Source organism: Colletotrichum aenigma, assembly GCF_013390185.1.
Source record: "Colletotrichum aenigma strain Cg56 chromosome Unknown KSG_Cg56_contig09, whole genome shotgun sequence".
NCBI classification, from domain to species: domain Eukaryota; kingdom Fungi; phylum Ascomycota; class Sordariomycetes; order Glomerellales; family Glomerellaceae; genus Colletotrichum; species Colletotrichum aenigma.
The window spans coordinates 2,518,485-2,543,285 of record NW_023500915.1 but is presented as its reverse complement, the minus strand read 5'-3'; the positions used below and the strand labels follow the sequence as shown (position 1 = coordinate 2,543,285).

Genomic DNA, 24,801 nt, shown 5'->3' with positions numbered 1-24,801 from the left:
TCTCTGTCTGCATATCGGCCACTGAACGGGTCTTCTGCATCTCCTAGAATCGCGCATTCTGTGACCCGCTTCAACGGTCACGAACAACATGATCGTGCCGCCGCTGTCTCAGTCACATTGGATAGCGAGCGCTATCCGCATACCGCCCACTCTTCCGACGCTCATTCGTCTGAGGGTTCGCATGCCATGCTTCTGCCATGTCCACCCACCTGACGCCCAACTCTACCTATGATCCTAGATACCATTGACAAGGTCTAGCCTCCCCCTCCTACTAGCTTGCTGCAGGCAACGGACATCCGGCCACGCAGCAAGCTAATATCAAGCTGTGGCTTATACGCCTGGCCACGACAAGACTGGAGTACCTGCCATGTACGAGGCAGTCAGCACAGCGCCGTATGTCATCTCAGCCGCCAGCCTACTCCTCCGGTGCCCGTCTCGCCCGAGCATCGATCGACTTGCCAAACCCAGGCCCGGTTCCATGTCAGAGCTCCAACTTTACCAACCAGCCGGGGCCGGCCGGAGTAGGAAGGTTGGTGTAGAACCATCTGCTCGCCTCCCGCTCTGGCCTTACCAGCCCATCGCGTGGCATTCTGTTATAACCATCATCTTCTTCCCTCCTCAGACCCTGATTTTAGAACTTCACTCCTCATCCCATCCGCCTCTCGCTTTCTTTGGTGTTTCCCCTTTCATACGCGCTTCCTTTCTCCACTCGTTCGTTGGAAGAGTATCCCCTAATCACTTAATACAACCTACTAGGCCTGGTCTGTCTAGTCAGGAACGCCCATCATGGTTCGATCTCTTCTCGCATTGGCTTTTGCCAACATTGCCCTGGCCGGAACGGTCACCTACAACTGGGAGGCTACCTGGGTCAACACCAACGGTGGAAAGAACGTCACGAGGCCTGTCATTGGTATCAACGGACAATGGCCTTGCCCCAAGATCGAGGCCAACGTTGGTGATACCATCGTCGTCCACCTGACCAACAAGCTTGGCAACCAGACGACCGGTATTCACTTCCACGGTATCGATCAGATCAGCACCAACTGGATGGACGGCCCCAGTATGGTCACCCAGTGCCCGCTGCCTCCCGACTCTTCCATGACCTACTCCTTCACCGTAAGTGGGAAATATAGCTTCATCAATGAGCACTGGAACTAAGAGCAAACAGGCCAACGCTGGTGGAACCTACTGGTACCACTCTCACAACATGGGCCAGTACCCTGACGGCATGCGCGGCCCCTTGATCATCCACGACCCCCAGGACCCCTATGCTGGACAATACGACGAGGAGTACCTCCTGACTGTCTCTGACTGGTGAGTTATCTGGATAGATCCTCGAGATGTGGCGCATCTAACACCATGCAGGTACAACGATCAGAGCATTCCCCTGGTTCAGAAGATGCTTGTGCCGTCCAACGCGCATTTCCAGCCGCCCATCCCCAATGGCATCATCATCAATGACGGCGCCACGGCCAACTACAAGTTCGAGAAGGGAAAGACCTACCGTTTCCGTGTCATCAACTACGCTGCCATCGCCTCCTTCATGTTGCACTTTGACTCTCACGATATGAACTTGATCATGATTGATTCGGCCTACATCAAGCAGAAGACCACCTACCAGATCCGCATCACTCCCGCCCAGCGCTACGACATTCTGATCAAGTGCATCGACCGTGACAACCGCAACTACCCCTTCCTCATCTCCGCCGACATCAACCGTGATTGGTCCAACAAGGCTCTTGAACAGTCCTGGCCCTTCAACGCCACCGGTCAGTTGGTCATGGACCAGAGCAAGCCCTTCAGCACCGATTCTGTCGCGGAATGGAGGCCCTCTGACGACTCCGTCTACGAGCCCTACGGCGACGAGGTCATCCTTCCCGACGCCACCACGACCATCCAGTTCAACTGGCAGTTCTGCTTCGACAGTGCCGGTATTCCCCGCGCCTGCGTGAACGGCAGCCCGTACGTCGACCAGAAAGTTCCCACCCTGTACTCCGTCGCCTCCACTGGTGAGAACAACACCAACCCTGCCGTCTACGGCGCCGTCCACCCCTTCGTTGTCAGCTATGGCGAAATTGTCGACATCGTCGTCAACAACAGGGATGAGGCCGTCCACCCTTTCCACCTTCACGGTCACCACTTCCAGGTCCTCAAGCGCCCTGCCTCCGGCACTGGTGACTGGCCCGGTGCCGACCGCGCTCGCCTGAACCAGAAGCCTCCCCGTCGTGATACCGTCTCCGTCATGGGCAACTCGTACGCTGTGCTGCGTTTCGAGGCTACCAACCCTGGCGTGTACCTCTTCCACTGCCACATTGAGTGGCACGTTGAGATGGGTCTGACTGCTACCATCATCGAGGCCCCTGAGATGCTCCGCAACCTCACCGTCCCTGATGACCACCGCGCTGCCTGCGCCAAGCAGAACATTCCTGTCGAGGGCAATGCTGCCGGCAACACCGAGAACGTTCTTGACCAGACCGGCATGAACTTGACTCCCCCGGTCACCTATGTCGGGTAAGTCCATCCTCACCTTTCCCTTGCTCACTCAAGGCTAACCATATCCCACAGCTCCACCTACATCCCCGCTGCCGCCGCCGCTCCGGCCCCGGCCCCGGCCCCGGCTCCGGCTGCCAAGCTCCGCTCCCGCGTTGTCCGCAAGAGCCTCTGAGAATGAAGCCTCAAGCACCCAAGGACATACTGCGACAAAAGCAACCCCACGCACATCTCTTCACTTCTCTTATTTCATATCCCGAATGAGTCTCCGTACCGTTCTTGTACATAGTACCCATGGTAACCATGTGGATATGCAAGCCAAACCCCCTTTTTGTGTATTTTTCCTTTGTCCGGAAGAGAGAACAGGGCCTGTCGGTGGGGGAGTAATGTTGTGATACCACCAATCCACTCCGTTACCTGGGGCGCATCTGGTAGATTGACAGACCTCTTTCTTATTGTAGATGATGGTGTGGAGTATAGGTAGATAAATAGTCGTAGACGGATGGTAATGAGAGCTGAGGTTGAACCTCGATTGTCGAGACTTGGTGCTTCGTTCGTGACCGCGCTTGTGATAGTTGATAGCTTCGAGACGTGAAGGTGATTGGAGCTGAAGGATATGTGAGTCAAAATGATATGCGAGAAGAACGAGGAGGAGCCTTCTAAGAATCCCCAAGCGCTTCAACACCCCATGCTTCGTTTGTTGTGCGCAGACTTGCACATGTCTCTCGCAGTTTGTGAGAGTCTCTTAATAGTATGAAATGAGATCTGGTTCAGAAAAGGTTGAGCATAGAAGAGACAAAGACGTGAATCCTCATCTTGGATGGAAATTTGATTGAGATTTGACTGAAGAGAAGTGAGAATCTTACATGTGGACATGAAATTGTGCCCTCGACAACAACGATGACAGCCTCAAATCTCACGTAAATGCTTCACTTTACGCTTTGAAGAAATGAGACCTGCGTTCACCATCACATGACTTGACGATATTCCAAACGAGTCGAACAGAAAGGAACCAACATGTGAGGAGAGACACTGGAGTGCCAAAAGTCTCGCCAGGCCGTAAGTTCAATGAGCCTCACTCATTCATGGCACTCTCACATCATCTCGTCAAAACCGGCATTATCCATCCACAAGAGACGTTTCACTCCACTCAGAGCAGAACTCATCAAACATTTGATATATCACTTTTGCCCAACTTTGATAAGCACTGAATGAGATTGAGAACCTTTTGGAAGAGTCCAGTGTCGTTGTCCAGTCCCGTCTCATCTCAGCCGTCTGCGAATGGAACGAGAACTGCAGACCTAACAGAGGTATGAGAACGAGGTGTGTCCCGCTGGCAGCAGACTTTCCGACCCAATTCCGACTTGGGGGTTTCGAGAAGTTGAAAGCGTGTTGAGGAGCTCGCTTGAATTTGCCATATGCAATCCATCGTCGATGGTGGAGCCGGCGTCCGGCGGCGTCCGGGGCCGCGAAGTCGTTCTCTCGAGAGCTGCCGCCGCCGTCACCGTCTCATAAGTGTGCAGACGAATGACGCAAGGCGCGTCGCTCCGCGGACAGCCGTGAACCACGGAGAGCGGTTTCCGCGGCAGCGGCGGGAAGGGGCCAGAAAACCGGGACTTCGCGCGGGGGGGGGCGTCGTGGAATGACGCAAGAGGGCCGGTCTGCTGCCCCGTCCTGCCGATGTGTGTCTTGTCTCGTGTCTTTTTTCAGGTTTCCTGGCGGGCTGAAACGAGGCCTCGATGGCGGGAGCGAGCTGCTCGGATGAAGGTGGCGCAGAGAGGGCGAAGGCGAAGCCTCGGATGAACGTGTCGTCCACAAATGCACAAGAGGGTTGGGGTTTTGTTTCTGTGTGGTCCATGCTCCGAATTTGTCATGTTCTTCGTGACTGCGGCTCTCGTTCGTGGCAGCCTTTGTTCATTCTGGTGTCGTGGAGCGCAGGTGTGACGCAGGATTCTGTCGTTGGCTTGTTTGATGTGTTCGTATTAACTATTAAAGATTCTAGGTCTCTTGTGTGGCAGTTGTACTAGACGTTTGATAGAGAAGGGTGAGGGCGTGTCTAAATCTGGTCGTTTTCCCGTGATCCGATGCTGGAGAGGGTCAGGGTATCAGGAGGCGTGTATACGAACGAAGGGTTTGATGGTTTTCCGGATCAACCGTCGTCAGGAGATTGAGGCTTGGAAGGGGGTTGAAACAGCCCAAAAAAGCGCCTTCTTACTGGATTGTCTTGTCACGGTGACAGCCTATTTGGAAGCAGCGCTTTTGCATGATGGAGCTATTGTAGCGAATGTTCGTGTCGATACAGAGACCGTGGGATCCGATGTTGGGAGCTTGCGCTCTCGTGGAATTATGCAAGGATGAGGCTGAGGGATCAGGGGAAGTGACGATGGCCGCTTTCCGCGAGGTGAGAATGAGGAGACGCGAGGCGGGGACGGCGGCAGGATTGACATCCGGCGGGACCCATTAGGCCGGACTACAGGTATTCCAGAATCATGAGGGAGATGGTGTCATCGTGGCTCGTCTCGGGGACATCGTTGACTGGTTGAGGCTCCATTATCTCGGTGTAAGGCAAAGTATGGTCGATGGTTTCAATCAATCGTGAAACGAAAACAAGAGAGAGAAAGAGAATGAAGACGGACGAAGCACGCTAGTCTGCGAATAGAGCAAAAATGTCCCGAGGACGGGAAAAGGAAAAACGGCGCTCAAGTTCGGAGTTTTCGACACGGTAAAGCTGACAAGGACGAGAAAGAAACAACACCACGGAAACGAAACTTTTGCCACCGAACGGGTTGTTATATACCCTCAGGCAAAAGGTCTTTGGGGGCCGGCCCCCAAGAAAGACAGTGCGACGAGACACACCGCGACCTGCATCCTCTGGAACATGCGTAGTCTTCCCCTGCTTTTCTTTTTTCATTTTTCGCTGCGTGTAATGTGGTTCGGGAATGCGAGGTACGTGAGCCGCGCGCCGCTGTCTATGCTGTGACAGTCACAGCTCACAGCTCCCTCCATCCGCCTCGCTTGACAGAGGAGACGAGAGGCAGGGGGTAACAAGCAAAGACGCAGAACCGGAAACACAAAATAACCCACCGAGGAAAAACGCACATACACGAGGTTCGTGACAGAAGTAAGCAAGCACCGCAGAGAGGTCCCGTCACAGAGGCTCTGGAATAGACTCGCTTGGGGGTGGACGGGTACGCAGCGCTTGGAACGTGTTGAGGTTTGTGTGAAGCAAAAGAGAGAGGGAGGGAGAGGGAAGCAGTACAACGATAAGAGGGACTGTGAGACATAGAACGCAGGACAGAACAAGAAAGATATCGGCCGTTTTTTACTTCCGACCTCTCTCATTAGTGATCTGAAGCGGCACGAATAGGAATCCGTGTGAGCTGTCCGTCTTTTGCTGCGCGGACGCCTTCGTCGTCACATTACAGCTGATGCCGCGCGGCGGCGGGGCGGGTAAGATGGTGAGGAGGGCACTCTTCGTATGGACCGCAGCGGCGGCGGCGGCGGATTGGTGTTCTAGAGCCTTTTTTTGTCTGCAAGACCGGGTGAGATGACGGTATCGTCGCCCGGAAGTAGAAGGGCCAGCCGCCCCCGTTCAATCAGGATTGGACCAGGAGGGAGGGAAGGTTCTTGTTAGTGCTGCTGCCGGGGAACGGCGGGAACGTGTGGCCTTTGCGGACCGGCGACGGCAGGATGCCTGCTTAGAGTCTCTGTATCTATCTTCTCTCCCCAATGATAGGATTTCCCAGCTACGGAGGGGCTGACAAGTGGTAGTCTATGTTTGGAGGAGTTGATAGGAACCTTGGCTTCTGATCTCGTCTTCCGGTATACTTTCTTTTTCCTTCCCCCATCTTCCTGCGTTCTTACGTGAAGTTCGTGGCCCGCTTGCCCGCCCGCACCCAACCAACCCGGCGGGATGGGACATGGACGTCCGCCCCGATGCACGGGAAACCTCTGTCTAGCCATCATCACATTCACGTCCCAAAAGTCTTCGTAATCATCACTTTCTTGCTTTTAGTCCAAGCGGCGCGGTCCCTCTGCTGTGGTACGGGTGCGTTTTCCACCAAAAAGGCGGGACGAACGACGGGAAGACGGGATGCTAGCGGAACCCGTTGAGGAGCCCGTTGTGGGCAAAGGAAAGATAGCAACAAAGTCCGTGGCTTCCCGGAGATACTGTGGGAGACACAAAGAGGAATTTGTTGGAAGACACATGTTGGACGTGTTCACGGATGTGACACGACTGGTTCACGGACGGAAAGCTAGAGGCTTGGAAGGGGGTGTGGGCAGAGGATTAGAGATGATCTGCTTTGTAAACATTGTTTCTTGGACGAGCCGAAGCTGGGTCACCAAAAAAACCAACAAACCAAAATTTCGGATGCTTTTTGGTCTTCTCTTGCTGCCTCTTGTTTTGTTGTTCGGTTTCGTTTCTAGTTCTGCTCTTACCACAAATCTGGGAAACAACAAGGGGGTCTGACCGGGGAGGCAGCCAGCGCATCAGTCACTCGGAGAAGGAAGGCAAGTAAAGTTGAGTCCAACAAGCCAATCAATAGAATAGCCAACACGGGCAAGGGCAAACTTCAACTCTCCAGCCACTCAGAAGCCACAGGGAGGAAGAAAGAGTGCGTGAGACATGCGCGGGCACTTGTGTCAGAATATGTACGCCTCGGGAATGGCTGAGCGGCGCGCGCAACCACAACCTCTTAGCGTTGGGTATGAAGAGGGGACGTTCACGAGGAACGGACTTGTGGGTCTTTTGCGGGAAAAAGCTCAACGACCATAGATGTCTCCCGGAGCCTACGATTGGGCATTCGGCCCCAAGGTTGAGCCGTCCGCGGTGAAGAGTCAGCCGTCCGCATCCCGCGCATCCTGTGAGACGGACATAGGACAGACAGAAACAAGAGACGGCTTGCGTAAGCAACGGCACCAATGTTTCCAGCTGTCGAGGACAAGCAAGATGACGTTGACGAGATACGCTGACAGTCCTGGTTGGATGAAGTTTCGACTCCTCCGTGGTGAAGGACTAAGAAAGTGGCAAGCAAACTGGAAGAGGTTCTCAGTGATTTTTGATAACGCAACTCTGGCATTAGTCTTGGAATTGGTTGCAACGTTCCGGTGGACGATCCGGAGTTGGTTCCTCGCAGTCTCAATATCATGGCCCTGGGGAGATAAGACTCAAGACTTGACAGGATGAGCGGATGCCAAGCCATTGCGTCCGAGATCAACCTCCGAGCCGAACGGTTCTAGGAGATCCTCTGGGTTGGGTCCGACGATCTTATCGTCCCATCATACGACGCGGTAGGGCAAGAGCTGCCAGTCAGTGATTCAGGCCAGAGCCGTTCCGTGGCACCGACACGGCGGGAAGGGCTTTTTCTGATTGAGTTGGATCTCGCAGAAGATGAACGCACAGAGGGGCGTGTCAGATCGCGGAAGAAGAAGAATGAGAGAAGTTGCTTTCATGGATCCGCCCTCGGGCGTGGAGTCTTCACCCACGACAAAGGGGGAGAGACACCGGGGTTAAGGCAGCTAGCAGGTTGACACCCGATGTTCAGCCAGGCATGAGCCAACCAAGCAAGAGAAAGCCAAGGCCGATGTTCAGGCGGTTTAACATGAACATGCCCGAAGTTCAGATTGCTCGCTGACGGTTCGCGCAGATGCCCGTTGAAGAGGCTGAAAATTACAGGCACGGGCCTATGAGTTGCGGTCTTGTCAGGCCAACAGGGCAGAAGGAGTGCTCACCACAGATGCTGAGACACCGGAGATGCGACAGAAGCAGGATAGAACAGATGAAAAGCGTTGATAGATAATCGAGTCTCACAGCGTCTTGCCGCAAGGCGTGGTTAAGGCTGATGAAGATGGCGATGCTACTCAGCGCCTACATGGGCCAGATTGAGCACTCGACGTCTCGGCCGAACAGACAGAGCATGCAGCCATGCCAATTTCTCGTTCGACTATCCACTCGGAGCGACCGCTTGAGAAGTGAGAAAGCAAGCCCCGAGGGCTACAGATGCTGCGTGTCATCTCGGGTAGAGCGCCAAGGTCGTTTGTGACAAAGCCGTGTGTTCTTTTGGGTTCTTCCAAATCTTGACTTTGAGTCTTGCAGATCCTCTGATCCTTCGATTGCAGTTGTTACCGCCTGGAAGGACAAGGTTTGATCCTCGGATGCTGTGCAAGACTGGGCTGGAGAAAGAAGCAAATGGTTCCCAACGCCACGGTCAATGACCCGGGTAGCAATTCAAGGACTGAGGGCTGAGAGTGGTTCGACGTGGAAAGCTACAAGCAGTCTTCAAGGAAGGAATTATGCATCTCGGTGATACGAGACATCCTCTCTTAGAGTCGTGAAAATGTTCTTGAGGTCTTGGCCGGAGGGAGTTGATTCCGGTACCAAGAGATGCGCCGGAGACTGCATCCATGGTCCAAAGTGTGCAGCAACTAAACATGCAGCTTCATCTCCTCTGTATCAGGCCGGATGGTCAAGCAGAAACCTGCTCCCTTGAACTTTGAATTCATTCCCGCGGCTGACAAACTCCAAATTGAAGAGCAAGTCTTTCCGAATCCGATGCGCGCGCGCGGTTGACAATGAGTTGCAAAGCTGCTATTTCGAGAGATACGCTAGCCACGGGGGAATTGATTGCCGGGATACGGTGTTGCTCCGAAGCAAAGGACGAGAAAACTGTCTCGACTAGGCCGCAAGTGCATCCCGGTGCTAGTCTCTCCTAGACTCCGAGAGGCCGTGGGGAAAATGCTTGGCCACGGTGGGTGTTGTGGAAATTGCTCGGCGGTGCGGGTGTAAACACCTAGGTAGGACAGATGGATGTCCGCCGTATCGGCGGGGCCCACGGCGCCACGACATGGAACGTAGCAGCACGAGAGAACAATGAGGCCATTCTGGCGGTGACCGGAACGGCGGATCCCCCCTGTCCGGTTCATAAGCAGTGAGACCTGGATATGGGTTTGGCGACAACCTCGTGGTTGATTATACTCACCCCTTGATGAAGATCAACCAGGGAGAGGAACCACCGGGCTGGTAAGGTGGGCGTTCGTGGTCGTACGAGAGCGTCACCATTCCTGGCGTTCGAACGGGATGCGTACAAAATATTTCGCCAGGGTTCCGGTTCCTTGGCTGCTGCAGAGCCGCGGGGAGGGGAGCTTAGGTCATGATTTCTAAGATATGCAGGCTTCGGTCTGGACGATCCAAGGGAGCAGCATTGGCTTGGCCGGGATGCGCCTATCGACATCACCACTTGACGCCTTCGGATGGGGAAGGTAAGGGAATAATCAGGTAGTCTTACCGCCCTGGTGAGATTGCTGGCTGAGGTTAGGCGCGCTAGATGGACGAAGCAAGGCACGCCATGTGCTGGCTTGGTCGGACGTCCGAAAGCTGCCGCAGGGCCTGAGATGGGCTGAATCGCTTGCTAAGTGGGCATTGGTGGGCCGTCTCTCGACCGAAGTCGCCTTGAACACCCGCCTGGGCACAGCTTTGCGCGCTTCTGGGACGCAGGCCAGATAAGACGGAGCGGCTGTCGCAAATTGTTGCAGCCCAGCGCTGGACACTCGACTCATCGCCGCAAGCCCCGGATGAGGGCTAGGTCTAGGATACCGGGAGCGGCAGCGCAACGCTGGACCAATTTCGGGGCTGAGGAGCAGCAGACCAGACCGGAAGTTCGGTGCTCGTAGCAGCTGCGGTGGATTTGACTGCCGTACTCGGACCTGGAGACAGAGACAGAGTCGCGTTGTGTTCCAACTGGACCCTTTGGGGGCGGCTTCCCGATGACAAAGTCCGGATGGCTTGTTGGTGGGCAGCACTGATTGGCGGGCGACCGAGGCTGAGACTGGTGGGCAGCACCTTGTTGCACACCTCATTGTTGGAGGGTAGGATGACGTTGGAGCTTGTATCATGGACAGGATATCCGTACCGGCTTGCAGCCCCCCCCCCCCCCCCCCCCTGGGGCACAAGGTGGTTTGAATCCGAAAGTGGTACCGAGAGAAGGGGGATGAAAAATAAGCCTATTGTGGAAATGCGATCGACTGACACCATTGCCGTTCGGCGCTTGCAAGGCTCTGCCGGTCTGGCTAGAGGGATGAAGAGCAGCATGAGATGACAGGGCGCCGATTCCGATCGACTGGCCTGGCGGACACCTGTCGACTCATTCGGGCGGCTTGGCCATTTGTCTTAGATGGGCGGCCGATACGCGATAAACGATACGGTCGGCCGGGCCAGAGCAGACTCTCATCATTCGGATCTTGTTCATGAAAGTTGCGATGGACACGGGGCTTGATGGGCGCAACGGCACACCGGCACCTGGCCACAATGCCATCCACTTGCGAAGAGCATTCATCGGCCGTCAAGCCAAGCCATCAGATCTATTTCCGTGGACCGGACCTGGCCTAACCTGACCTTGGCCTGCAAGGCCCTTTTGTTGCTTCTGCTAGCCGTTAGTTGCGTTTCGTTTCGCCTTGGAGGACCGTTGAAAGTCGCGGTTAGTTGGCGTCCAGGCTAGTGAGAAGAAACATCGCATAGCATCGCATCACAGGCTATGTAAGCTAGGTATGTTGCCCAGTCTGCCATAGGGTCAAACAAGGCCAAGTAGGTAGGGAGAGTATCTGCTGCGATTGTGAGGTGAAAATGGGGTTGAACCGAAGACAGGTGTGTGGTGTGCAGCAAGCAAGGTAGGCAAGGTGTGGTGAGGGGGACTTGGGGTGAGATGGATAAGGTGAAGAAGCTGATCTTGATCCTCTTGATCCTGTGTGATCCTGAGAGGGAAAAGGGACGGTGAGGTGAGTGGCTGTCCGGGGCGGGATTGCCCATGTCTCCGGGCGCGGGTCCGCGGTGAGTCCATCCCCCCCATCCATCTCATTCAAAGACACCGGCCTTGACCCGCGGGAGGCGGTCGTTGGGGCTTGAATCATGCTGTAATCCACTGAAGCCGTCCACTGAAATGGCGGTTCCTGGTAGCCGGGGGCAACGGGAAGGGAAGCTGGCGGAGCGCCCTCGGGTATCAGAGGCCGCTAAGGTTTGGAAGAAAGGTGCTGAAAAGCACCAGGCGAAGGATTCGAGTGCCCAAGCAAGTGCCCGTACGGTAAGGCAAGGTACCTTACTTTGAGTAGGTAGTGAGTGGGCGAGTTGGTGAGGTCGTCGTGTCCCGGACACCGAACTTACGCCGTACACACTGACAGGCGGGCTTACCGGCGATTTTTCCATTGGTTCAACCTGCGACGAAACGGCGCTAGAAACCTCTCTCATCATCCTTTTCCTCCATGATTTCTGTTGCCGTGTTGCTCTGTTGCCCTTACAGGCATGCCACACGGCAGACCTCATCCTCCCACATCCTGTCAGAGGGGCTGTACAGAGGTGTGAATCCTCATTCTCGTTTGGCTTCTCACGAGAAACATAATATGTCAAATTCGACATCGTGTTCCCCCATGCTTTGGCGGATTGTGGCGGCCGGGGTTGGTGATGGATCATGGTGGTGTTTGTCATCCTCACGCACAGGAGGGATGCCATACACGACCCTCTCTCCCTGGAAGCGCTCGCATGCGTATACTAAGCGGCAACATGAATTCAATCCTGCATCAATCGAGATGCAAGACCAGAGTGATTGGGAACCAAACGGCCGCCGCCCTATCCCTATTTCGAGCTGTAGTCGTACACGTCGTCGACTTTCGCTCAGACGCCAGAACCTGGTGCGTCTCCAACATGGCGATCGTCGTTGATAGTCTGCCGCGGCCGAGGCAGCGTAGAGCCCGTCCTGGGCCGTCTCAAATACGGGCTTCCGCAGAGCATCACCGCCGCCTCAGATATCAGCCCACTGATAGCTTTGTACGCCGCCCTGCGCCGACGGCCGTTGGGCCTAAAGAGAAGTCAAGAGCCCAAAGAGGCTTGGGGCAGTAGCGCCGTGCACTTGGCTCTGCATTCCAGACTGTCCGTCCGCAACGCTCACCTGAAAATCGGTTGTTACAACCAACTAGGCCCATTTCCTTCAGTCCCCCATGCCGGTTTTTCATGACTCTGTAGACGCGTCCTCTGGCATGAGCGGCAGATGGCCCTGGGAATTATCCACAAGCCGCACCGCTTCCCGCAGCCGGGATACCACTTGCTCCGAAATAATGCATCGAGGAGGGGTCCTGTTCTCGCCCTGTGTCCATTGCCATGGGACAGACCCAAAATATTGAGATGAATGACCAGGCCAGGCGAGGCATGTGTACCGCACACCGCACACAGCACGCGTTTGGGAAGCTGACGATTTGTGCGAGCCGACTAAGACCACCCCCATCCCCTCTTGTGAGGCACCGCATGGCACCGGTATCCATGCTCCCTTGACCTTGCCACTTCTCCATGAGGAAGTTCAAGATATCGTAATCCCAGCAGCCAGGGCCAGGCGTTTTACTTGATGCTGGAAGCTGGGGATTACATAGCAAACGAGAGCAGGAAGGAAAGGCGTGCAAACTCTACTTGGTAATCAGGTAAGAGCCGTTGCAAGTTGCTGACCACCTCAACGCCCAGAAACCTTCCTGAGAGTGCGAGAGCGAATTTGAGACCACATCTCGAATCACAGGGCTGCTGGGTGCCGTGCAGCACCTCAGACCGTAGACTGCAGCTTGCATCGGCATGTTCTTGGGTGCGGTCTTGGGTCTTGGGTCGCAGCCTTGGCCATGGGGCAAGACATGTGCAAAGTCTGCCCGGATGGATGGCCATTGAGAAAAGTCGTTGCATAGGGCTCTGAGTGGCGGCAGAGATGAGCTTTGATGTCATTGCCCGTGACCGTTGCCGTCGGACCGTCGAGTCGGGTCCCGCTTGCGGCTTCCAAGCATTTCTGGAAGAAGAAGCAAGCGTCGTCGGTGCTTCAAGCTGCTGGCACGAAAATAAGGTGCTGGCGAGAGTTGTATCTCAGAGCGAAGGGCCCAAGATGGAGGACCAGGGCAAGGCTTTCGGACGGAAACCGAATCCCCCTTTCGAGGTAAGCGGTGCGGTACGGGTGCGGGGCGAGGCGATGCGGGATCGGTGCTGGCCTCTGCTGACGCTGGACGTTTTGCTAGTGGTCTTGGTTCACGAAGGTGTACTCCGGCGAGGACTGGCTTGTAAGGTAAGGTAAGGTATGCACAGGTTGCTTTGGAAGCAAGCCAGTGGTTGCGCGCGCGTGTTTCCGGTGAAGTCGTTTCGCTGTCCCCACAGTGCCTCACGGTAGACGGGATGGAGACAACGACAACGACAACGACAAAGACGACGAGGGCGACGTGGACAGGGCTCTGCCTGTCTGGTGAAGGAGTCGAGTCGAAGGTCGCGCGGTCAAGAAGCGGTCCATGGCACAACATGACAGGGCCATGGCGTCGAAGAGAGTGGCGTGGTATGGTATGGGTGCTCTCAGAGGAGCACGGAAGGAGCAATCACCAAACATAGGTACGGATACCTAAGATAGGCACGATAGGGTGGAGGTAGGTTGGGAGGAACGATACGATCTGCGTAGGCCCCCTCAGCTAAGACTCCCAACGGCTCCAGATGGCTCCAGATAATAGGAATAAGCGCAAGGAGAAACGAGGCCAGGCGGGACCCCTTGCCTTAGCACTTGACCTTAATGAGCTTAGATGCGGAAAGGGGGGGAGCGAGAGCCCTGCGAGCCCGTGTGGCTGCTGCTATGCGTTATCAGGGATAGCTTGGCCCGTGTACGGAGTACCTTGCCTTAGGCTATCGCGCCGTGTTAGTGCTGGTGCCGGGGGTTTGTGTTTCTTCGAGGCTAGAAGTCGACGGGCCTTCCGATGAATACCTTGCCTAGGTAAGGTAAGTGAGGTGGAATGGGCGTATGGACATGGACAGTTGGCCGTGGACGTACCTCCATAGGTAGGCAGAAATGGAAAGGGGTCTTCCCGGAACATCCATGGCCCGCACCGCACCGCACCACATCCATTCACATCGACCCTCGAGCGGTCCAGTGTTAGTGGCGAGTGCTAAGAGACTGACCGACCTGAGTGCACCTAAGGTACCTTAGTTGGCGCAGGGCAAGAGCACGTACGACGCGTGGGCAGTTGCTTTCCCCCTTTACTTTCCGCTTTGTACTCTTGACCAGCTCTTAGCCTTCCTGACTTACTCATTATTCCCGTCGCTCCCGTCCAAGCCCTGCAGCAGCGCAACAGCGTAGTGCAGCGGCGGCGACACGATGCATCTGAAAAAAAGGAGGAATAGAGGGACGTGATGGAGAAGAACTGACTTGACTGACTGACCAAGCAAAGTACCTTACTTAGGTCGGTAAGTGCAAGGCAGGTATCCGTACTGCGTAGTAAGTGGTGCAAGGCACCCTTACCGAGATTCCCAGGGCAGCAGGAACCCACCCACCTTCCCACTGAGGCAAGTACATGGAGCGATGTACCTGCCCCGCCAAAACTGCCGCTGAATTCCCCGAATCGGTACCCTCTCGGCACATATCAGAGTGAGGTGAGGCACCGCATCGCGGCCCCCATTGCACCGCTGCACCAGTGCTTGCCGCAGGCCGAGAGACCCACACTGCTAATCGGATAACCCACTATTATTTTTTCGTGCTGAAGATGCACCGGGAAGCAGCAACTGGTGCAGCACATTCAAGAAGGAAGGAAGGAGTGAGGTGGGCTGTGGTTACCTTGCCTTGTAGGTAGTAATATGATCAGGGAGGTCTGCTAGGGTAAGCAAGCAGCAATGTACCTGCCCCCCTTCAATAGCAGGACAGGTACTTTGTCCACGGAGATAGAGACAGAAGCAGACGGCAAGAGAGACAGAGACACAGAGAGATGAGCCGCAAGCCGCAAGCCGCACACCAGCCACTCACCTCACTTCGCATTCCATCCCCCTCCCCCCCATTTGTCCGGCTGGACGTCAATCCTTCACGCGGCTGTCGTCTTTTTCCGACCTCAATTCAACATCATCCGTCAATTTGCTGCCATCTCGACATTTACAGCAACGTCGACACGCATGGCAACAGCGGCCGTCAGCGGCCACGTCTCAAATTCTGCTATCGTCCCCCTTTTTGCGCCAAAATCATGATCGTCCATTGGCCCTAAAAGACCCCAAGGAGGGGGCGTGGGGCGTGTCGGTTTGGTTTCTATCTCTGGGTTCATCTCGCTTTGGCAATGTCCTTGGGGATGTCCGTCGGACAAAGCGTCGCCCATCGTCCACCCCCGCAACCCACAACACACAATCCACCACGCGCCCGCCCGCGCGACCAACACCGCAACCGCACCGCACCGCAACGCAGGCTGTCAAATCCGATTCACCCTGTCTGCTTTTCCACCTGCGCCTATGCTGCCCATGCTTGGACTGCATAGCATCCTCGCCGACCAGCCCACCAGCCTGCAGCCCGCCCACCACAGTCCGAGAATCAAACAGGGCCCATCGCCCCGGATCTGCCCCCTCGACCCGTGGGGATTCCGGTCCGCCCGCTGTGCGAGACCCTCGAGGACTGACCACCGTCTATCGCTGTTGCTGTCGCAGCCAGGCTCGTATTTGCGGAGTTTCACCCGACCGTTTTTGCTGGTGCGCCGCCTTGCTGCGCTGCGTGGCCGTGTTTCGCATCTTCCATCCTGCTTACCATCTTCATCACTTTCCTCACGCCCTCTAGTGCAGCCTCGAAGTGGTCCCGTCTCTGCCCTGAGATGCTGGCAGCCTCCATCCAGGTCAAGGTCCTTTCGAGAAGCATCGAGACCACCCGATGACCTGACCCAGCAACTGACGGCCAGGCATTTCGCCTTCACCAAACATTACCTTAATCGACCTGTCGTCTTCTCAGACCCGTTTCATCCCACGCGATCTTCCTCTGCCGCCCAACATCTCGGAGATCGAAACTCCATAACCTCCCAACTGCCATCTTAGGTCCTTCGAAACTCTTCTTGTTAGGTAGCTCGTCGTATTGCTGCTTCGCCCGCCTACATGCCTACCGTATTCAGGCCATGGCTGCGGCCTGTATGCTTCTGATAGAATCGTGGTCCTGGGCAACCCCCCAAGTGGCATCACGTCATGTCTGGTCCAGTTGGCCTTGACAAGCCCCACGGACATGCCCAGTCACTGCTCACTTTCAAGCACAGTCCCAGATGCGCGCTGTCAAGAACACCCCGATACCTGGGTACAAGCAAAAGTCCACGATCCCCCCTCCCTCGCTCCCCCCCCGTGCCGTTCTGGGTGTGTGGATTCGAGAGTGAGTGGAATAGGCAGAGTGAGAGGGAAAGAAAGGGTGCGTGAGAGATGTTGGCAGAATGAGTGAGCAGAAGCCGTGTGGTTTGCCCTGCTCCGCTCGAATTGCTGCGTTGCGGCGTATTTTGGTCCTTTCTGCGTCTGTCCGCTTGTCCGTCCTCACCCCAGCACAGAGGAACTGGCGCAAGAAAGCCCGTGTGGCGGCCTCGATCGCTTGCCCTGAACCAATGGGCCTCGACCGATGCGGCAAGACACTGAAAATCATCCATCAGCTTCGGTCACCGAGGAAGCTCAGGGCCGGACTCACGCTATCCACCCGGGCAAGAAAAGGATGGGCCAAGTGGGCACCAAGGGAAGGGGTGCGAGGGGGTGTGTGTCTACATGGGATGTCTTCCGTCCACCCCCTCAACCTCACTCCCTCTACCCAGCATGTGTTGCAGGCCATGTTGCAATTCCGCTATCCATCAGCCATGACATTGACAGCTGGGTTGATTATTTCGGGAGGAGGGCCGGTTGTTGGCTTTGGTGTGCACACCCACTGCCTCGAGACCATCTCAATCATATAAGTTCAAGACTCGCTCCCGGCATCTCGACATCTTGTTCTAGCTGGCACACCGGAACCTCATCACCTAGGAAATCTATGTCGACAACCCTTCAAGATGGCCGACAAGATGTCTTATCTCCTCTTCGGAGATCAGTCACTTGATACCCATGGATTTCTCGCCGAGTTCTGCCGTTCAGGAAATCCGAGCACCCTAGCGAAGACGTTCCTCGAGCAGGCTGGCCAGGCTTTGAGGGAGGAGATCGATGGTTTGGGGAAGTTGGAACGGTCGAAGCTCCCCACGTTCCTGACCCTCCGACAGCTCAACGAACGATACCACGCCCAGAGCATCAAGCACCCCGGTATCGACAGTGCCCTGCTTTGCATCACCCAGCTGGCTCACTACATTGAGTACGCCCCCCCAAGCCTTCCCAGGCATGAGACAGAACTCTCGCCGGATTAGTAACTGACACATCTGCAGCCGCACTGAGAAGGAGCCTCAAGATGTCTGCCTTCACGACCAAACATTCTTCATGGGTCTCTGCACGGGGCTGTTTGCCGCCGCTGCTATCGCCTCGACCCCCTCAGTCTCTACCTTGATACCCCTTGCCGTTCAGGTAGTCCTCATGGCCTTCAGAACTGGCACTCACGTCGGTTCGTTGGCTGAGAGACTCAGCCCGCCGGTCGGCCAATCTGAACCTTGGACCCACATCCTTCCTGGTCTGAAGGAACCTGAAGCCAAAGAGGCTCTCTTTAATTTCCATGAATCTAATGTGAGCTCTTCTGTTGCACACGGCGTTTGTCTCAGAAACTAATCTCTAGCAGTACATCCCCGTCGCCAGCCAAGCATACGTTAGCGCTGTGTCGGCATCAAGTCTTGCGATCTCCGGACCGCCAGCAACCCTGAAGGCCCTGGATGACCAGAACGTCTTCGGCGTCAAGTCGACGGCGATTCCCGTCTACGGACCTTACCATGCGGCTCACCTCCACGGCACTGCCGACATCGAGAAGATCCTTCGCCTTGACGACCCCAAGGTGACCGAGGTCTTGGAGAAGAGCAAGCCCCGGTCTGCCATTATGTCTGGCACCAAGGGTATCTGGTTCGCTGAGACTAGCACCAAGTCTCTGCTCCAGGCTGTAGCTCACGAGTGCCTCGTCGACGTCCTTCAGTTCCAGAAGGGCATCGACGGCTGCATCGAGACTGCCCGTGACTTTGAGGGATCAACATGCCTCGTTATCCCCTTCGGCCCTACACACAACGCCGAGACCCTCCAGAAGACGATCAAGGACCGCACACAGCTTGACGTTATCGTCCGCCCTGGTCCCAAGATCCAGAGGGAGAGCTACAACTCCAAGATTGGTAACCACGGTCCAGCCGGCAAGTGCAAGCTCGCCATCGTCGGTATGGCAGGTCGCTTCCCCGACGCTGCCAGCCACGAGAAGCTTTGGGAGCTCCTGGCCAAGGGTCTGGATGTTCACAGAGTCGTTCCTGCCGACCGTTTCCCCGTCGCCACTCACTACGACATCACTGGCAAGGCTGTCAACACGAGTCACTCCCAGTACGGATGCTGGATTGAGAACCCGGGTTACTTCGACCCCAGATTCTTCAACATGTCTCCCCGTGAGGCTTTCCAGACCGATCCCATGCAGCGTATGGCGTTGACGACTGCCTACGAGGCCCTCGAGATGTGCGGTTATGTCCCTAACCGCACTCCCTCTACGAGACTGGATCGTATCGGTACCTTCTACGGTCAGACTTCCGACGATTGGCGTGAAATCAACGCCGCCCAGGAGGTCGATACCTACTACATCACCGGTGGTGTCCGCGCTTTCGGTCCTGGTCGCATCAACTACCACTTTGGCTTCAGTGGCCCTAGTCTGAACATTGACACGGCCTGCTCTTCCAGTGCTGCTGCCCTGAACGTTGCTTGCAACTCTCTGTGGCAGAAGGACTGCGACACTGCTATCGTTGGTGGTCTGTCCTGCATGACAAACCCCGACATTTTCGCCGGTCTGAGTCGTGGTCAGTTCTTGTCCAAGACTGGACCTTGCGCTACCTTCGACAACGGTGCCGATGGATACTGCCGTGCTGACGGCTGTGCCTCTGTCATCGTCAAGCGTCTGGAGGATGCCATCGCGGACAAGGACAATGTTCTCGCGGTGGTCTTGGGCACGGCTACCAACCACTCCGCTGATGCCATTTCCATCACTCATCCCCACGGTCCTACCCAGTCCATCCTGTCGAGCGCTATTCTCGACGATGCGGGTGTTGACCCTCTCGACGTCGACTACGTCGAGATGCACGGTACCGGTACCCAGGCTGGTGACGGTACTGAGATGGTTTCCGTTACGAACGTCTTCGCTCCTGCCGATCGCAAGAGACCCGCGGACAGACCTTTGTACCTCGGTGCCATCAAGTCCAACGTCGGTCACGGAGAGGCTGCTTCGGGTGTGACTGCCCTTTGCAAGGTTCTCATGATGATGCAGAAGAATGCTATCCCGCCCCACGTCGGTATTAAGAAGGAGATCAACAAGACCTTCCCCAAGGATTTGTCAGAGCGCAATGTCAACATTGCATTCCACCTTACCCCCTTCAAGAGGAGAGACGGCAAGCCTAGACGTATCTTCGTCAACAACTTCAGTGCCGCTGGTGGCAACACCGGTCTGCTCCTTGAGGACGCTCCCCACCTCAAGGCCGCTGAGGTTGATGCTCGCAATGTCCAGGTCATCACCGTCACTGGCAAGTCCAAGGCTGCCATGATCCGCAACGCCGAGAGACTCGTTGCTTGGATGGAGCAGAACCCCCAGACTCCTCTGTCCCACGTCGCCTACACCACGACTGCTCGCCGCATCCAGCACTACTGGCGTATGAACGTCGCCGCTTCTGACTTGCCGGAGGCTCAGCGCCTCATCAAGGACAGACTCAAGGAGAACTTCAGCCCCATCTCCACTCAGCAGCCCAAGGTTGCGTTCATGTTCACTGGCCAAGGTTCCCACTACGCTGGCCTTGGCAAGGACCTGTACGCTCACTACCGCGTCTTCCGTGACAGCATTGATGAGTTCAACCAGCTGGCACAGATCCACGGCTTCCCCAACTTCCTGCCTCTCATCGACGGCAGCGAGTCTGATGTCACTAGGCTGTCTCCTGTTGTTGTTCAGCTGGGACTGTGCTGCTTCGAGATGGCTCTCGCTCGTCTCTGGGCCTCTTGGGGCATCAAGCCCTCGGCTGTTATGGGTCACTCTCTTGGAGAGTACGCCGCTCTCAACGCCGCTGGTGTCCTTTCTGCCAGCGACACTATTTACCTTGTTGGAGCTCGCGCTCAGCTCCTTGTTGAGAAGTGCACCGCAGGCACTCACGCTATGCTGGCTGTCACTGGCCCTGTCGACGCTGTCATGGAGGCTCTCGGCTCTCAGTCCGAGGCTGTCAACGTGGCTTGCATCAACGGCCCCCGCGAGACTGTTCTCAGCGGCGCTTCCACCAAGGTCAGCGAGATCTCCTCGACCCTCGGTGCCGCCGGATTCAAGTGCACTCAGCTCAAGGTGCCCTTCGCTTTCCACTCTGCCCAGGTTGACGCTATCCTGGACGACTTCGAGACGCTCGCTCGCTCTGTGAGCTTCGAGGTCCCCCAGGTTCCTGTCATCTCTCCTCTCCTCGGAAAGATGGTTGAGAACGAGCCTATTAATGCTGCCTACCTCCGCAACCACGCTCGCGACGCGGTCAACTTCCTTGGCGGCCTTGTTCACGCTCAGCAGTCCGGCTCCATTGACGAGAAGACTGTCTTCCTTGAGATTGGACCTCACCCCGTGTGTGCCAACTTCGTCAAGTCCTCGTTCGGCATCAGCTCCATTGCCGTTCCCACTCTCCGCCGCAACGAGTCTACCTACAAGGTTCTTAGCAACACTCTGTGCACCCTCCACACTGCCGGCATCAACCTTGACTGGGACGAGTTTCACCGCGACTTCAGCGACTGCACCCGCCTCCTGGACCTTCCCACCTACTCCTTCGACGAGAAGAACTACTGGCTTCAGTACACTGGCGACTGGTGTCTTACCAAGAACCGTGGCCCTGCCGCCGTTAAGGCTCCTCTCCAGATTGAGCCGGCGAAGCCCAAGCTCTCTACTACCTCCGTGCACGCGATTACCAACGAGGATGTCAAGGGTGACATCGCTATCATCGAGACCGAGACTAACCTGTCTCGTCCTGACACTCGTCCTCTTGTTGAGGGTCACTTGTGCAACGGTGCGCCTCTGTGCCCGTCGACCCTATACGCCGACATGGCGATGACCATCTGCGACTACGCCTACAAGATGCTTCGCCCCGGCACTGAGGACATTGGCTTGAACGTCGCCAACGTCGAGGTTCCCAAGACTCTCATCTTCGATGAGAAGATTGATGCCCACATCCTCCGCACCACGGTCACTGCCAACGCCGCTCTTGGCTACGCCGACGTCAGCTTCCACACTGGCGAGGGCTCCAAGAAGGTCGAGCACGCACACTGCAAGGTCGTGTACGGCAGCACCGAGCAGTGGGCTGATGAGTTTGAGCGCGTCACGTACCTCATTAAGGGCCGTGTTGATGCTCTTGAGGAGGCTGAGAGACAGGGCAAGGCTTCCAAGATTGGCCGCGGCCTGGCTTACAAGCTCTTCAACGCCCTCGTCGACTACGACCCCAAGTACCAGGGCATGGAGGAAGTCATCTTGGACAGCAAGTCTTGTGAGGCTACTGCAAAGGTTACCTTCCAGACCACCGACAAGGATGGCAGCTTCTTCTTCAACCCTTACTGGATTGACAGCTGTTGCCACATTTCTGGCTTCATCATCAACGGTACTGATGCTGTTGACTCTCGTGAGCAGGTCTTCATTTCTCACGGATGGGGATCTCTCAGGTTCACTGAGAAGCTCGACCCCAAGAAGTCATACCGCTCTTACATCCGCATGCAGCCTGTCAAGGGTACTAAGATGATGGCTGGTGACGCGTACGTCTTTGACGGCGACCGCATCATCGGTGTTGCCGGCGATGTTAGGTTCGCCTCCATCCCTCGCAAGGTCCTCAACATGGTCCTGCCGCCCCGCGGACGTGCCCTTGCTGGCGCTGCTCCCGCTCCTGCCGCTGCCGCGGCCAAGGCCGCCCCCGCCAAGGCTGCTCCCAAGGACAAGGCTGGTAAGGAGAAGGGCACCAAGCAAGTCACCGCCAGCAACCTCAAGACTGTCAATGCCAAGCTTGCTAAGCGGTCTGTCGTTCAAGAGGTCTTTGACATCTTGGCCAAGGAAGTCGGTGTCACCCATGACGAGCTTGCAGACAACATTGCCTTCACCGATCTTGGCTGCGACTCTCTCATGGCCCTGACCGTTTCTGGCAGAATGCGTGAGGAGCTTGACATCGACATCGACTCTCATGCTTTCGTCGAGTACCCTACCATCGGTGCCTTCAAGGCTTTCCTCGCTCAGTTCGAGACTGCCGACCGCAAGGACAGCTACGTCCAGGACTCTGGTGACTCCAGCGGCTCCGTTTCTGAGACTCCTGAGCTCGAGTCCGACTCTAACGTGACCACTCCCTACGAGGAGAGTGACCGTTCGGTCAAGGGCGAGGGTGACGATGAGGCTTCTGGTGACCTGCAGAACATCCTCCGCGACACTATTGCCACTGAGATGGGTGTTGAGGTTGATGAGATTGTTGCCGCTCCTGATCTGGCTGCTCTGGGTATGGACTCTCTGATGAGTTTGTCCATCTTGGGCACGCTTCGTGAGAAGTCTGGCATGGATATCCCCAACGACCTCTTCGTCACCAACCCCTCTTTGCTTGAGGTTGAGAAGGCTCTTGGCATTGGCCCAAAGCCCAAGCCCAAGGCTGCACCTCCCAAGCCCGCTCCGGTTCGTCGTGAGCCCAAGGTCCAGCCTACCAAGGAGATTAACACTCACCCTGGTAACACCACCGCTTCCATCGCCAAGCCTCCCCCACCCAAGGAGATTGTCGACAACTACCCTCACCGCAAGGCCACATCAATCCTCCTCCAGGGTAGCACTCGTACTGCCACCAAGAACCTCTGGATGGTTCCTGACGGCTCGGGTTGCGCCACCTCCTACACCGAGATCAGCCAGGTCTCCTCCGACTGGGCTGTCTGGGGTCTCTTCTCTCCCTTCATGAAGACTCCTGAGGAATACAAGTGCGGTGTCTACGGCATGGCTTCCAAGTTCATCGAGGCTATGAAGGCTAGACAGGCCAAAGGCCCCTACTCCCTGGCAGGTTGGTCTGCGGGTGGTGTCATCGCCTACGAAATTGTCAACCAGCTCACCAAGGCTGGTGAGACTGTCGACAACCTCGTCATCATCGACGCCCCTTGCCCCATCACCATCGAGCCCCTCCCCAAGTCTCTCCACGCCTGGTTTGCCTCCATCGGCCTTCTCGGCGAGGGTGACGACGAGGCTGCCAAGAAGATTCCTTCTTGGCTCCTCCCCCACTTCGCTGCCAGTGTTACCGCCCTGAGCAACTACACTGCGGAGCCTATCCCAAAGGATAAGTGCCCCAACGTCATGGCCATCTGGTGCGAGGATGGTGTATGCCACCTTCCCACCGACCCTCGCCCGGATCCTTACCCGACGGGCCATGCTCTCTTCCTCCTGGACAACAGGACCGACTTCGGTCCCAACCGCTGGGACGAGTACCTGGACATTAATAGGTTCAGGACTAGGCACATGCCTGGCAACCACTTTTCCATGATGCATGGCGACTACGTAAGGCTCCTCATCTCATCCATATCTTCAACATTAACTAACATCCTCTTAGGCCAAGATGCTTGGACAGTTCATTCGTGAAGCGGTTTGCGAGTAAGGAACCAACATAGCGGAATGCATATGAGCACACGCATTGCAGGTTATAGAAGGGACACAGGACATTACATGAAATGCGAGCATGGATATGAGATTGATTTTTCTTTTCTTGATCATTGTTTAGGATTCATTTTTCTTGTCATCATTTCTTTTCCATCCTGTCTTAACATTGATATCCGCTCCCTGTACAAGTGCGACAGCATCTCACACACACTCATACGAATCATTCCTTATTATGTTGGAAAGGCGAAGAGGAGGAATAGGTGGAAAGAACACAAGGCAAATCACTTTGGGGCGTTGTTTTATCCTGGAGGGACACGGGAGCGCGTCACAAAGTCATTGTCTCATAATGGGTTCGGAATTTTCCTTTCGTCATGAAGTCGTTCATCGTCTTTCCTTACAATCATGGTATCTGGAGGTGTTCAAGTGTCTCTTTTTTTTGTCGGAATTGGTTCAGACGGTTCATAGAATGTACGCTTTGAGTAGCCGTACCCCCTTAAGATAGCAGTACTCTCGAGTTTGAATACACGAAGTCAAAATTACCTGCCTGTTCCTCGATATTGATATTTTGGCTGATAAAATGATAGCTCCTACAGCTGTCTTCAGTAGTCGCTCAAAGACGTGCCCATCCCTGGGAATCATCTGCTTCCCCTGACACAACTGTCTTGTTGTGGCCACCAGTTCGCACATGTCCTGCCAAAGTCGCAGCCCCCCCTCCCACCCAAAGAAGAGACTTGCGACGGTTTCTTAAACTCTGTTTCTTCGCGTCAACCACCACACGGCACCCGCAGACGGC

The 24,801-nt window shown here is 55.8% G+C and overlaps 2 protein-coding genes across 2 annotated transcripts; both read left to right on the top strand.

The window, feature by feature from the left end:
- Positions 1-786: 786 nt before the first annotated feature.
- fetC-2 (Iron transport multicopper oxidase fetC) lies at positions 787-2,665 on the top strand (the record flags this gene model as incomplete). Its single annotated transcript, XM_037328569.1, has 4 exons — positions 787-1,116; positions 1,169-1,314; positions 1,366-2,511; positions 2,566-2,665. The coding sequence occupies 4 exons, from the start codon at positions 787-789 to the stop codon at positions 2,663-2,665; spliced, it is 1,722 nt and encodes a 573-aa protein (XP_037173215.1).
- Positions 2,666-17,295: 14,630 nt separating this feature from the next.
- On the top strand, positions 17,296-24,006 carry wA (Conidial yellow pigment biosynthesis polyketide synthase; the record flags this gene model as incomplete). The annotated part of the gene is made up of 4 exons (XM_037328568.1): positions 17,296-17,588; positions 17,659-17,950; positions 18,003-23,909; positions 23,962-24,006. 4 exons carry the CDS (start codon positions 17,296-17,298, stop codon positions 24,004-24,006), a joined length of 6,537 nt encoding a protein of 2,178 aa, XP_037173402.1.
- Between the last annotated feature and the right edge of the window lie 795 nt (positions 24,007-24,801).